This window comes from Falco naumanni, chromosome 5 (assembly GCF_017639655.2).
Source record: "Falco naumanni isolate bFalNau1 chromosome 5, bFalNau1.pat, whole genome shotgun sequence".
In the NCBI taxonomy this organism is placed as follows: Eukaryota; Metazoa; Chordata; class Aves; order Falconiformes; family Falconidae; genus Falco; species Falco naumanni.
In genome coordinates this window covers 44405941-44417648 of record NC_054058.1, presented here as the reverse complement: position 1 = coordinate 44417648, position 11708 = coordinate 44405941, and the positions used below count along the sequence as shown (strand labels likewise).

At 44.5% G+C, this 11708-nt stretch overlaps 1 protein-coding gene across 4 annotated transcripts in view; it reads left to right on the top strand.

The window, feature by feature from the left end:
* Positions 1-2231: 2231 nt before the first annotated feature.
* EEA1 (early endosome antigen 1) overlaps positions 2232-11708 on the top strand; it is a 71294-nt gene continuing 61817 nt past the window's right edge. For all 4 annotated transcript variants that reach the window (XM_040594590.1, XM_040594589.1, XM_040594588.1 and 1 more), the window contains exons 1-2: positions 2232-2388; positions 10780-10872. In XM_040594590.1, coding sequence (XP_040450524.1) covers positions 2365-2388; positions 10780-10872 — 117 coding nt within the window. In that variant the 5' untranslated portion in view covers positions 2232-2364. The remainder of the gene's footprint in view (positions 2389-10779; positions 10873-11708) is intronic.

Here is an 11708-nt window from a genome sequence, read left to right as displayed (position 1 = left end):
ACCTATATGCTAACAGCCTGAGATTTCATTATTAAGGCGGCACATTATATGAATTCATAGGGATCACCATACACACAATAATTAAAATCAAGGACTTCCACTGGAAATGGGACTGATTTAATCTTTTTTTTTTCTAGATTGCTGCACTCAAAGGGTGAATATTTATGTGCATTTGCTGGTATTTAGTAAAGGCAGTCACACTGCAGTCCCTCTACAGACAGGAATCAAGTGTCTCTCTCCTCTCCCTGGCTGCCTGTTTAAATTTGTAAGAACTCATTATCTTTGAGCCTTATCTGGCTCTGTTGTATCTGATTGAAATTGGCCAATGGATCTGTAAGTTACTGAGGAATGATGAAGGGACAGGGAGACAGATGCATATGTCAGACAAACATCCACACCGAGTAAAGGATCATACATTTCCTTTGTCTAAGAAAATCCTCCTCTGATGTATGACTTTTAACTAGTGTCCTCAAATCGCTATCATCTTCCTCAGAGCACTCTGGAATTGCTATCCCAGGAGAGTAAATATGTGTTGCAAAGATGGGTTGCTTGTTACCGGGGTTGGCAAATTGAGCACCCCAGCAGTTCAATGTCTGGGCTGTCACTTGCTCTTATTTAAGTATCTGGTAAAGGGAGTGAGTTATTAAAATCTGCAGTCATTTTGGTTAGATTTAGAGTAAATGTCTATGGCCTGCCTAGATATTTAAAGAACTGTACAGCTGTACAAAACCAACCCTATTATTCCCATTATTAATCCCATGTACCAAACTCAGAAACAAACCTAACTGCCAAATTTCAAAGCCATTTTGTACTATAGACACATAAATGAAAACAAAGTAATGAATGTGACCAAAGACTTCACTGCTCGTCAGCTGAAGCCATTACCAACTGCGTGTGCACTCTTAACCCACCCTAGCTGTGGACTAAATGACATTAGCATGAAACACACTGGAGCCTGGAGCTGGAGCAAACTGAGTTCAAGCACATAATGCTGCGGTGCCTCAAGCCTTAAGCTGCCACAACCGAATCCTTCTGGTCATGTGCTCATAACTCATGCTAAGTCTGAGGATTTTAGACTGCTTACAAATGTCAGCCTTCGCGTGGAAAAATGTCTTCAACTTTTGCAGCACAACTGGTGCTCTGCTATGGGATTTGTTCTACTTGGTACAATTGGTCATTGAACAGGTTTATTATTTACTCATAAGCCTTTGTCTTGCATCTAGTATGTAAAAGTTGCAGTTTGAGAATAGAACAGGGAACGCTAGCGTGCCGAATTACATATTCTAGAGGCTACTGGCATTCCAGCCACTATCCTGCCACATCTCACATGGCTTTTCCCTCAGCACCTACAGATACAGATTCTTTATTGGCTGAACCGGTGTTGAGGCTGTACTTTTTTTGAAGATACACGTGTGCTTGCGCAAGCAAAATGTTCCTTTTCTGGTATTTAAAAAAACCCTAATGGGTCGTGCCACAAGGTTGCGTTTTCAATTCAGGGCTTGAACAGAAGCAACCGTGCATTCAGAATTGAATTTCCAGTGAATTATCCACCCGCGTATGCTTCGGCAATACTCCTTGAACGTGCACTCTTCAGTGCTGCCGATGCCGCCACGACCAACAGATATATCACTGGGCTGCGTTTGCGCTTCGCCTCATACAGCGAGCTCTCAGCAGCCAGTTCAAACTACAGTTTGCTTCCTTGCCCTGGCCAGGCCCCGATTCCAGAGAAATGTCAGCAGTGAGGGGCCCTGCGGCTGCCAAGCACCTGGGGCATCCCCTGAAGGGAGAAGGGCCGCGCTGCCGGGGCCCGGGGATCCCGCCCGGCCTCCTCCCGGCCAGCGGGCTGCGCGGGCGCTGAGGGCCGGGGGCCAGGCACCGCCGCCCGCCTCCGCCCCCGCGCCGGCGCTGAGGAGCCGGGACGTCCGTCTCCCGGGCGGCAAAGACGGCAGGCGAGAACCGGGGGCGCGCCCGGAGCGGCGGCGCTGGGCCCGGCGCGGCGTGAGGAGCCCGGGCCAAGCCCCCGCGGGGGGGAATCGGGGCGCAGACCCCGCGCCGCCACGGACCCGAGCAGCAGCCCCCGCCGGCCTGGCGGCCTCCGCCCGGGCTCCCGCCCGCCTCTCCTCCCCGTGCTTCCTTCTCCCGGCTCCCCGCGGCCGGGCGCCGCGTCCGTCCCCGCCGGGTGCGTCCCTCCCCGGGGCGGGGCGGTGCGGTGCGGCGGCTGCCCCGCCTCCCCGGCCGCGGCGGCTGTCACGGGGCGAGCGGGCCGCGCCGGGCTCCTGCGGGGCGGGGGCGGCGCTGCGCGGCGCCCGTGGCTTCCCCCTCGGCCTGGCCGCGGCTGCCCGGCGGTCCCCGGGCTCCGCCACCATGTTCAGGCGGATTCTGCAGCGGGTAAGGCAGCGAGACCCGCCCCGGCGGCGGCGGCGAGGGTGGCGTGCCCTGCCGTGGCGTGGCGGGGAGGTGCCGCTTCCTGGTGCCGGCCGGGCTCGGGGCCGGGCTCCCCGCGGCGGGGCCGGAGCCGCCGGCCCGGCCCGCCCTGCGGCGCAGGGGACGGGGTAGGCCGGTGGCGGCCGCTGAGGCCGTGGGCTTGTCCGCCGCCGCCCCCTCGGCCGCCGCGGGGACCGGCCCTCGCCTCGACGGGGCGGGCCGGGCCCGCAGTCCCGCGCCGCGTCCCGGCTGGGGGCGGCGGCGTCTCCCGGGCTGGACGGCGGCGCCGGCGCCGGGTGGGCTCCCGCGGCCGGGCGCTGGGGCCTGTCGGTGGGGCGAGGGGCGGCCTTGCCCCGGCGTGGCTCCTTCCCTCAGCGCGGCGGCGGCTCCGCCCGCCGCCTTCGCTCGCCGTGCGGGCGGCCCGCGCCGAGGGGAGGGTCAAGGGAAGCCCAGCCTGGGGAGAGCCGCCGCGGGGAGCTGGTGCGCCGTCCCTGGGGGCCGGCAGGCCAGCTGTCTCCCGTAGTTTAAGAACCGGCTTTTCCGGCAGCTCTGCCTGGTTTGAGAAGCCAAGTTGTGACACCCGTTGACGAAACCCTTCTCGCCATCCAGAATCCTCGCCTGTCTCCGCGGCGGCGTTAGCAGCTCGGGTGGCGGCTGCCAGGGCGGTGCTGGCGGAGGGCAGGTGCCGGCGTGGCTCGGCAGCCCCTGGTCGCAGGGTGCACCGCGAAGGGCCGAGTCAGGGCGGCGGGCAGGCAGCGCGCCGGAGCCCGCACCGCGGGCGAGCGGTCTCGGCGGCACACGGGTGCAGCGGGAGCCAGCTGTCCGCGGTGTTTGATCTGGTGTTTCTCCCAAAGCGTGTACTGTCTGCAGCAGAACACCTCAGCGGAAAGGGTGTTTTGTTGGAAATGCTGGCAATGCTCTCCTTACCTGCCACGCAAGGAAGCGTTGCTACAGGAATAAGAGCAGAGGTGAAGAAGGCGATGGTGTACGTACCGCCAACTTTTCCAGCCTCAAATTGTTCTTCAGTCATAGACCCTGAGCAGGTGAAGATCGCTCTTGGTCTATTTGGAGCTTCGTGTTTACAGGGAAGAATTTCCTTCCTGAAGTTTAATGGGAAGCCCTGCTAATAGGCAGGGAAACTTAGTGCGGACCTAATTAAATATTGGCAGCATTTAACTGGGTGTTTATTGATTCTCAGACATAACAGGCCATCAAGGAAAGTTTCTATGATGAAGATCTTGATATGGTGCCAAAGGAAATTTACCCCGAAGTATAAGTTTAGCTGAACCCTTCCTGTAAAAATCTGTCACTGCACAAGTTTTCATGTGTTAGAAACGGCCATCTTCTCTGGAAAGTTTAAACAAGTAACTATTCCCCAGTGGCTCCCGAAAATTACAGGATTACAGCTGAGCTAACTGCCAACAAAGGTGAAATAGACTTCCTGCCCAAAAAATAAATGCAGAAATGCCAAGATTTTTATAGGTGCTGATCTCTTAGTTGCTGCAAATAACTATGCTGTTAAAAATCCACCTCTTATTAAAAGGACTTTTATAAAAAAGTAGTGATTGCATGCACAACCTCATACGTACCTTTTTGACTTACAATATGTAGTTGGCAAAGCATGAAAAAGACTTCTGATGTACTTTGGTGTTAAAAGTGGGCCTTAGCTTGCTGTCAAATTTGTTTGTAAAGAACATAAGTATTAAAATCTTTTGCATCTCTGAGGCAGTAATTTGAAGGCCAAGGGGCCTCCTTTTCAGCTTGTTCTTGTGCATCATTAATACAGCTGTCAAAAAAACCCTCAAGTCACTGACACATGGTTTCTTGTATATGTATTTGGTTTATTATTTGATTATAGGTGATGCCATCCTTTCTAGCTAGGTGCGTAGGCATTACTGATGATATGAGTTATGAATGCATATAAAAATTTTTTCCTTATTACATTTCTTTTTTTTTTTTCCCCTCAGCTAGCCATCAAGCTGCAAAGGGGAAAGACAAAGATACTGTTTATATATTTAGTCACTTATTTGAAATACAGGCTCCTGACATTTTAAAACATCAGATATTTTTTTTATACTTATGTTCCTTGATCACCTTTTTATTTCTTCCACAGTTGTGATTCCAGTTTTTGAAACGATCTTCATTGTGACTTTGAATGGCATAGTTTCAAAATAGAAAGTACTATACACGTGTTACTACTGAACATTGCTTATTGAATTTTTGAAGTTAGTATCTCCATGCTGTCTTCAACCAGGTCCTCATTTTAGGCACTTTCCCTGCAAGCTGTTTTTAAATTTTAGGTATGTTTTCAATGTGATATCTCAGGGATCCGTCTGTTCTGTATATTTTGTATGTTTGCACCATAAAATCATCCGCTTTTCATTCATTCTTGCCACTTCTCAATTTCATGCAATGTTTGTCATGCTGATCTAAAAGAAGGTAGTCTTTCCCAGAAGACATCTATGTGGAATGTCCGAAATGCAACTTTCTTGCTTAGCTATTTTGATTTTTGTCAGCGTATTTATTTTTTAAGGAGTTGTCTTGTCTTTATTGTGTTCAACTCTAAAGGCCCCTTGTGGCCATTGTGTCCCCTCTCTGTTGTTCATCTACTAGTGGAACAAGGGCTGTTGCCTCTGGGCTGTTAAAGCAGAGCTCACTTCTTAAATTTGCAAGATATTAAAATTTGGAAAACAAGAAAACCCCCACTTTTTCTAAGGAGGAGGCATTTATTTTCAGCTGGTGGAAACTGATCACTTTGACCTGAGTCGTCTTCTCATTGCTCATGTTTTGTAATAAAGGAGTCATCTGTTGGGCCAGTGTGACTACTGTTTACATTAGATTTTGTTTTCATTCTTCATATTTAACTGGCTATCTACAGCTGTTAGTGATTGTGCTGTATTTGGGTGGTAAGATCCTATTGCTCTGTTTCTAACAGTGCTTGAGTTCTTGGTCTTGAGATCTTGGGGTCTAGGTGGAGAAGAGGGCTTTGAAGGCATTTCTGTAGCTTGGATAGTACAGTCACCTCTTCTCTTATTCCAGGCTCAGTAGCAGAGATATTTACCTGTCTGTAATGCATTGCATCTCGTGCCTTACTGTAATTTTCTTCTTAAGTTTATAATTGCAGGGCTTGCTAGATAGTGTATTTACTTGGATGGATGCTGAACTGCAGCTATGCTTGTGCTTTCCCTGTGGGGTTGAAGGGAACAATGTGTGCCTTTTCCTGGGCACAAGGTCCACTTGTGTGGAACCAGTGGTGCGATGGGTGGGAAAGGTTTTATGCCTTACAAAGTCAGGAGTCAGTTAATTTTACAGAGTCGTAAAGTAGCATCGCACTTTTTAGAAGTAAACATTACTGTTCTGTATGGCACTGTATTCTGTTTCTGGCACTGAGAGTTATGTGATAACAAGGGCTTTGGCCTTCTCATCTTGCATCTTGTTTGTTGCTATGTTTGGACAACGGAACTCTTCTGTAGTATTTAAATTTGTGCTGGGAGGACTGTGTAAGTCCGTATCTGTTCAGACTTTCTCAAGGCTTAATGTATTTTTCCAAAAGTTTAATTTATTCTGAATTTAAAACTGCTGAAAAGACTATCATAACTGAATGGAGTGTAGCTATAGACAGATAAATGACTATGCAAAAATGACACAGTAGCAATCCATATTTACACTCCATCATTTTAATGCATTAGCTCAACTCATTCATTATATAATTTTCTATTCCTTTTCAGAAAACAAGCTGCAATCGTTGTCGTCCTTTTTGTTGTTAATGATGTTTCTTTATATTAGCTTGCAGTTTTGAGAAAACACAGAAGAACAACATTATGAAGTTTAGCATACTACTATAATTCTAGTGCTATTAGTAGAAACATATGCTTCTCTGCAAAGTAAACAAATGTAGCTTGGACAACTAGGAAAGAAACACTGGGTGACAGAATTATTTTGCATCAGTTTTTCAACTCCAGGTATAACTTTAAGGGTCAAATACTAATTTTGTAAAAATACATGTACAGAAGTTTGTGTGAAAATCTACTTTTCCTATGGAATTCATAAATCATTTTGATCCCCTATATAGTCCAACTGAAAACAAAGAACATAATTCTGAGTCTTTCTTTAGTTCACAAAGTCTGAGCTGTTCAATGTGTTGTGATTTTTTTTTTTTTAAATTTTTTTAATGGAATGTGATATAGCAGTGCTCTGGGAGCCTAGCATAAACATGTGTTTTGCCTATTTGATCATCTAATGATCAATTAAAAAAAATATTCCCACTCCCCTATTCTGTGTTTGGCTGGTGAAGGATGTTTAAATTATATTACAGCTTTGAAAGATAAGTTAATTGCATTTATGGTCTCTCTTTCCATAACATCCTTCCAAATCTATATTAAATTTTTCTTGCTAGTCTGTATTACTTTGCAAATGGATGCTGTGTGGTGTTCCTCCTGATCTTGAAAGTTACTTATTGGCCTCTTTCCTTTGCACCCTTCTTCCCCGTGCATGCTACTCACCAGAAAATGCTGCCTATTTGTACTAAGCTTTCTAAATCTAGTTTGGAGTTATACTCTCTATTTTAAGGAGAGCGCATTAGCTTTTGAAAGTTTAAAAGAATTTTACCAGGTACTGTATAATAATTTCTGTCTTACATATTGTGTGTAATAAGACATGCCATGTGGTGCCTTTTAGTGTGATTATAATGTCTAAAGTGTTTCATAAAGCAAATACTTTAATCAACCATGTATTAATAACACTATACTTTTAGTATAAGAACTTTCGTCCTGGAGGTTTTAACTATCTCCAATTTGTAGTGCTAGAACTAGTAGAATTTAATATACAAATCTTATTGCAAAATGCAGTCAACTTTGGGGTGAAATGTAATGGGTGATTAACTGCACAGTGGCATTGTATACAAAGAAAATATTGCATTAATTGTCACAGAAGATTCTTGATTTTGGGATTAAGTGATTCCTTATATAAGCTGAAAGCATATGCTCAGGTATTGCAAAAGTGGAGGCATATGCTGCCTGTCTAAAGAGACAGTTGGATCTTCTCTTATTGCCATTGCCCAGACTATCAAGTTTTGTTAAGGTCCTCCCTCTGCTCTTGTGTTCTTCTGTCCAAGGCTACGTGAAGGCACATTCTTCAGTTTCTGGGGCTGGAGTAGAATGAAAGGCTTCCATTTCTTGTAAAGCATTAGTAAAGAAGCGCACATCCATTAATGCTGACACTCTCTCCATTTCAGAATGTCCCATTTCTACTTGTGGATGTAGACGCTGGGACAGATGGAGGTCCAAGTTCTCAGGCTCTCTAGAACAGAACAGCTGCCATAGCTGACTGCCATACAAAAGCCTTTTTATCATGTTTAGATTTTTAAAGGCTTTTTAAAAATTCCCATTGAAAATTTGATTCTTATATCATGAAAGTTCAGCTCCTTTATGGAAGAAAGCTTTGAGACCTGACCTCTTCATCTTATGTGTATGTACATCTTCTTTGGATTCTTTGTTCTTGCACAGAATGGGTTCACAAGTGAGCCTTACCTCTGGGTTGCGTGATTGTGGTTTGTGGATTGTATGGAAAGGAACTTCTGATCTGTATAAACTAAAGGAAACTGTTTATAATGGTAGATGGAATATTCTAACTTACCTATCTTACTGAGAAACTTGGCTACACCTTACCAGTTGTTTTAGGTGTTATTCCTCTGACTGTCAATGCACACAATCCATGTCTTTATCAATGGAGTAAGTAATCTTGGGTTTCGCAGCTCTCCTGTAGGATGTGTGTTTCCGCCAGACAGTGCTTCAGAGATCAGAAAACAATTTGGGTGGGAAGGGAGCTCAGAAGCTCTCTAGTCTGAGCTCCTGCTGTGAGCAGGACCAGCTCGGAGGTCAGGATCAGGCTGCTCAGGCTTGGGCTCACGCTGAAAAAGTTTCTCCTTACATCCAGTTGGGAGCCTCTCTTATTTCAGGTTTTGTGTGTTGTCCTCCCACTGTGTGCTGCTGGGAGCAGCCTGGCTTTCCCTGTTTGATGATCTCCTTATAGGTGGTGGTGGGGCTGCTGTTAGGCCCTCCCAGAGCTGTGTCTGCTGCAGGCTGAGCCAGCCCTGTTCCCTCAGCCTCTCCCCGCAAGGCAGGTGCTCCAGTCCCAGCTGCCTTGGTAGCCTTTTGCTGAACTCGCTGTGGTTTATTGATGTCCTCCCTGGACTGGGAGAGCCAAAACTGGATGCAGTATGTCAGCGTGGTCCAACAGATGCTGGGCAGTGGGGGATGGCCACTTCCCTTGGTCAGTTGGCTGAGCTTCTGTTGATACAACCCAGGGTGCTGGTGGCCCTCTCCACTGCCGGGGCATGCTGTGGGCTCCTGTTTGGCTTGATGTCTGACATGAGCTCCAGGTCCTTTTCAGCAGAGAGGCCTATGCTGCTGCCAGGGTTTTTTTTCTTCCTGGGCACAAGGCTCTGCATTTGTCCCTGTTGAATTCTGTGAGGTTCCTGTTGGTCCATTCCTCCAGCCCATCTAGGGCCCTCTGAATGGCAGCCCTGCACTTCAGTATATCAACTGGCCTTCCCATGTGAAAACTTCTAGAGCTTGCACCTGTGGTCCATGCTGCAATGTGCCTTGTTTACTGTCTGTATCGGTGACCTGGAGGAGAAGTACTAATGCTTTCACTTTGATAGGCTTTGCGTGTGCATCATGATCTTTGCTTACAACACTTTTTGCCTCTTCTGTTAGTAACTTGGAGAGCTTGCATCACCTTGCCTATTGTTGTTGTATAATGTACTAGTAGGATACTATATTTTGGTCTTATTTTCTTTAGAAACATAAGCCAGCTACAAGAAAAAAGATATGGGAGTAGGAAAACCAGGATATGTTGATCACTTAACTGATGACCCCAGAGAAGGCTGGAATGAGGAGAGATGGTTGTCTTCTCTTACTGTCACTAGCCCCGACACTCCTCGCTTCCCCTTGGCCAGTCTAAAGAACCTTTCTAAACTTGAACTGTACCTTCCTGGGAATGAAGTCCTTAATCAGTAAACGTGACCTTTTTATTACAGTATTTAAAATTTGATTAGTAATAAAAGGCTGTTACCTTTATGAAAGTGGGAAATAGAGCATTCTTTACAAAGCAAAGCAGGAAAATGTAGTTAATTTTCAAAGTATGGAAAAGCATGCGTGCTGTAGGTATCTTATAAAAGGTTATATAGCTGATTTCTGAAAAAAGGCTATATTTGAGTAAGAAAATTGTAAATCAAATAAGATATTGGAGACACTGAGATCTGGAAACTAAAACCATTTATCTGTTGTCTCTTCCCTCTATATATTTAAAATTCTGTATCTTTAGTCCCCCTATATTAAATCAGAAAATTCTTTATAACATTACAAGTATTTCCAAGTGAGCTACAATATAGCAGTACCATTACTTCATCCCGTTTGCAATTGTCATCATGGAATTGGTTAATGAACTTTTATTTTTTTGTTGAAACTAGGATTGCCTATCAGTATTAAGACAATTACTTTACTGGCATTTGCTTTGAGAATGCTAACTCTTCTGCCACTGGTCAAGCAGTGGTGTTCTGGAAATGAGTAAGAAGTTCGATTTAAATTGAAGTTATAGTTAAATGAGGATTATAAGGCAGTGATCCATCTATCCAGGTTTTGAATCATGTAGTATTTCAAATTTATTTGCTTGTTGTCTCTAAATTTATGGTTTCAAATCAGTACTTTTGTTTTGTTTTTCAACATATTCATAGCAATTTATTTTTATAGGTTGTCTTACTGATTAACATGATTAACATGTTTTAACTTTACCACAGGCTTTATTCTTATTTTTTTTCCAAATCAAGGTAGTGTACCTGCTTGCATGCTTGTTGTATTAGTAGGTTCCTCACTCTTTAGTTTTCTGTCTTTCAAATATTTAAAGGCTAGTTCAGAATCTAGACATGTTATCAAGGAAGAAGTATGATACTAGTTTACTAATTCTGAAACTGTTTAGATTGTGATTTCTAGTGTTTTTCTATTGGATGTAGAGACCTAATTTAACATCAGAGTGAGTGATGTAAGGGCAGAATTTAGCCTAATTCTTTGTTTTGTGTTGAGCATTCGTGAAAAGAAATGGTTTAAAATCCTGGCATTTGCTTCTGGTGTCTGTTTGTTGTTTGATGTATGGAGAGTCTTGGATAAAAGCTTTTGTTGAAGTGTTGCACTGCAAAATTAATAATTGCTTGTCAGCTTTTTCACTTCATTCTTCTTGTGGAGGGAATATACTTCTGTATTCCGGCAAGTAGAAGAGAGGCCTCTGCATAGGATACATACTGTACTTTATTAAATACAGTCTACAGACACTTATTTTTGTGTCCCTGCTCTATTTCAGACTCCAGGTAGAGGTGGGTCTCAGAGCTCGGATTCAGATTCATCTGCCACACCAGGAAATGCTGTGGACTTGAACAATGAAGGCTCCTCCGAGGTACTGTGCACCATACGTGGGACTGGAGTCTTAAACCTTGGGTGCTTTTTTTCTGATCCATGAAGTAGTTGGGAGTAACTTTTGATGCTCTACCTAAATAACAGCTATACTAAATAAATACTCAGAAATGTAATCTTCTAAGAATTTGTTGTTATTTCAGTGAAAAAAGAAAAAAGGAAAGCTGTGCCATATTTATATGTAACTGTTAATTAGGTTTAACTATCTAAATGGTCACAAGCAATCCTTCCTGTAATTCTAGAGATGAATTGTTAAAATTAAAAGCAATGAGACATAAGCTTAAGACTCCTCGTTAATAACTTGTGTGTGAGAGTTCTGAAAAACAAGGCTTAACATTTTATCACACTTGTACTCCCGTTTTACCTTGCTTCTGCTAAGCTGCAATGTATACTGGAAAACTCCTCCTTGTGTTTTTTGTTTGGTGTTGGTGTATAAATCTACCACTTGTAAATCCTATCCATTGTATATGCTGTATGCCACACTTAATCAGCAGAATAAGTTGTTATTCTTGCTTCTATCCTGTATTACAATGTCTTCAGATATACAGTATTGTCAAATATTAACTCTGAAAAATGCAAACTGACTTCACTGGCTGTTGAAGCTAGTTTGTGCTAATGTAGCCTGATTACCTGGCTTTAAAATGTTTCAAGCTTAGCATGCAAATGCAGTGCAAGGTTAATTACTCCTATTACAGCATTAAAGGGAGCAAAGTGCCCTTTCTTACATGCAGTAAAGTGTACAATGATTCAAATACTCCTGTGTCTGCTATGATAAGAGATAAGAGAAACTTTCACTGTGCTGTTTAAAATCCTAATTGC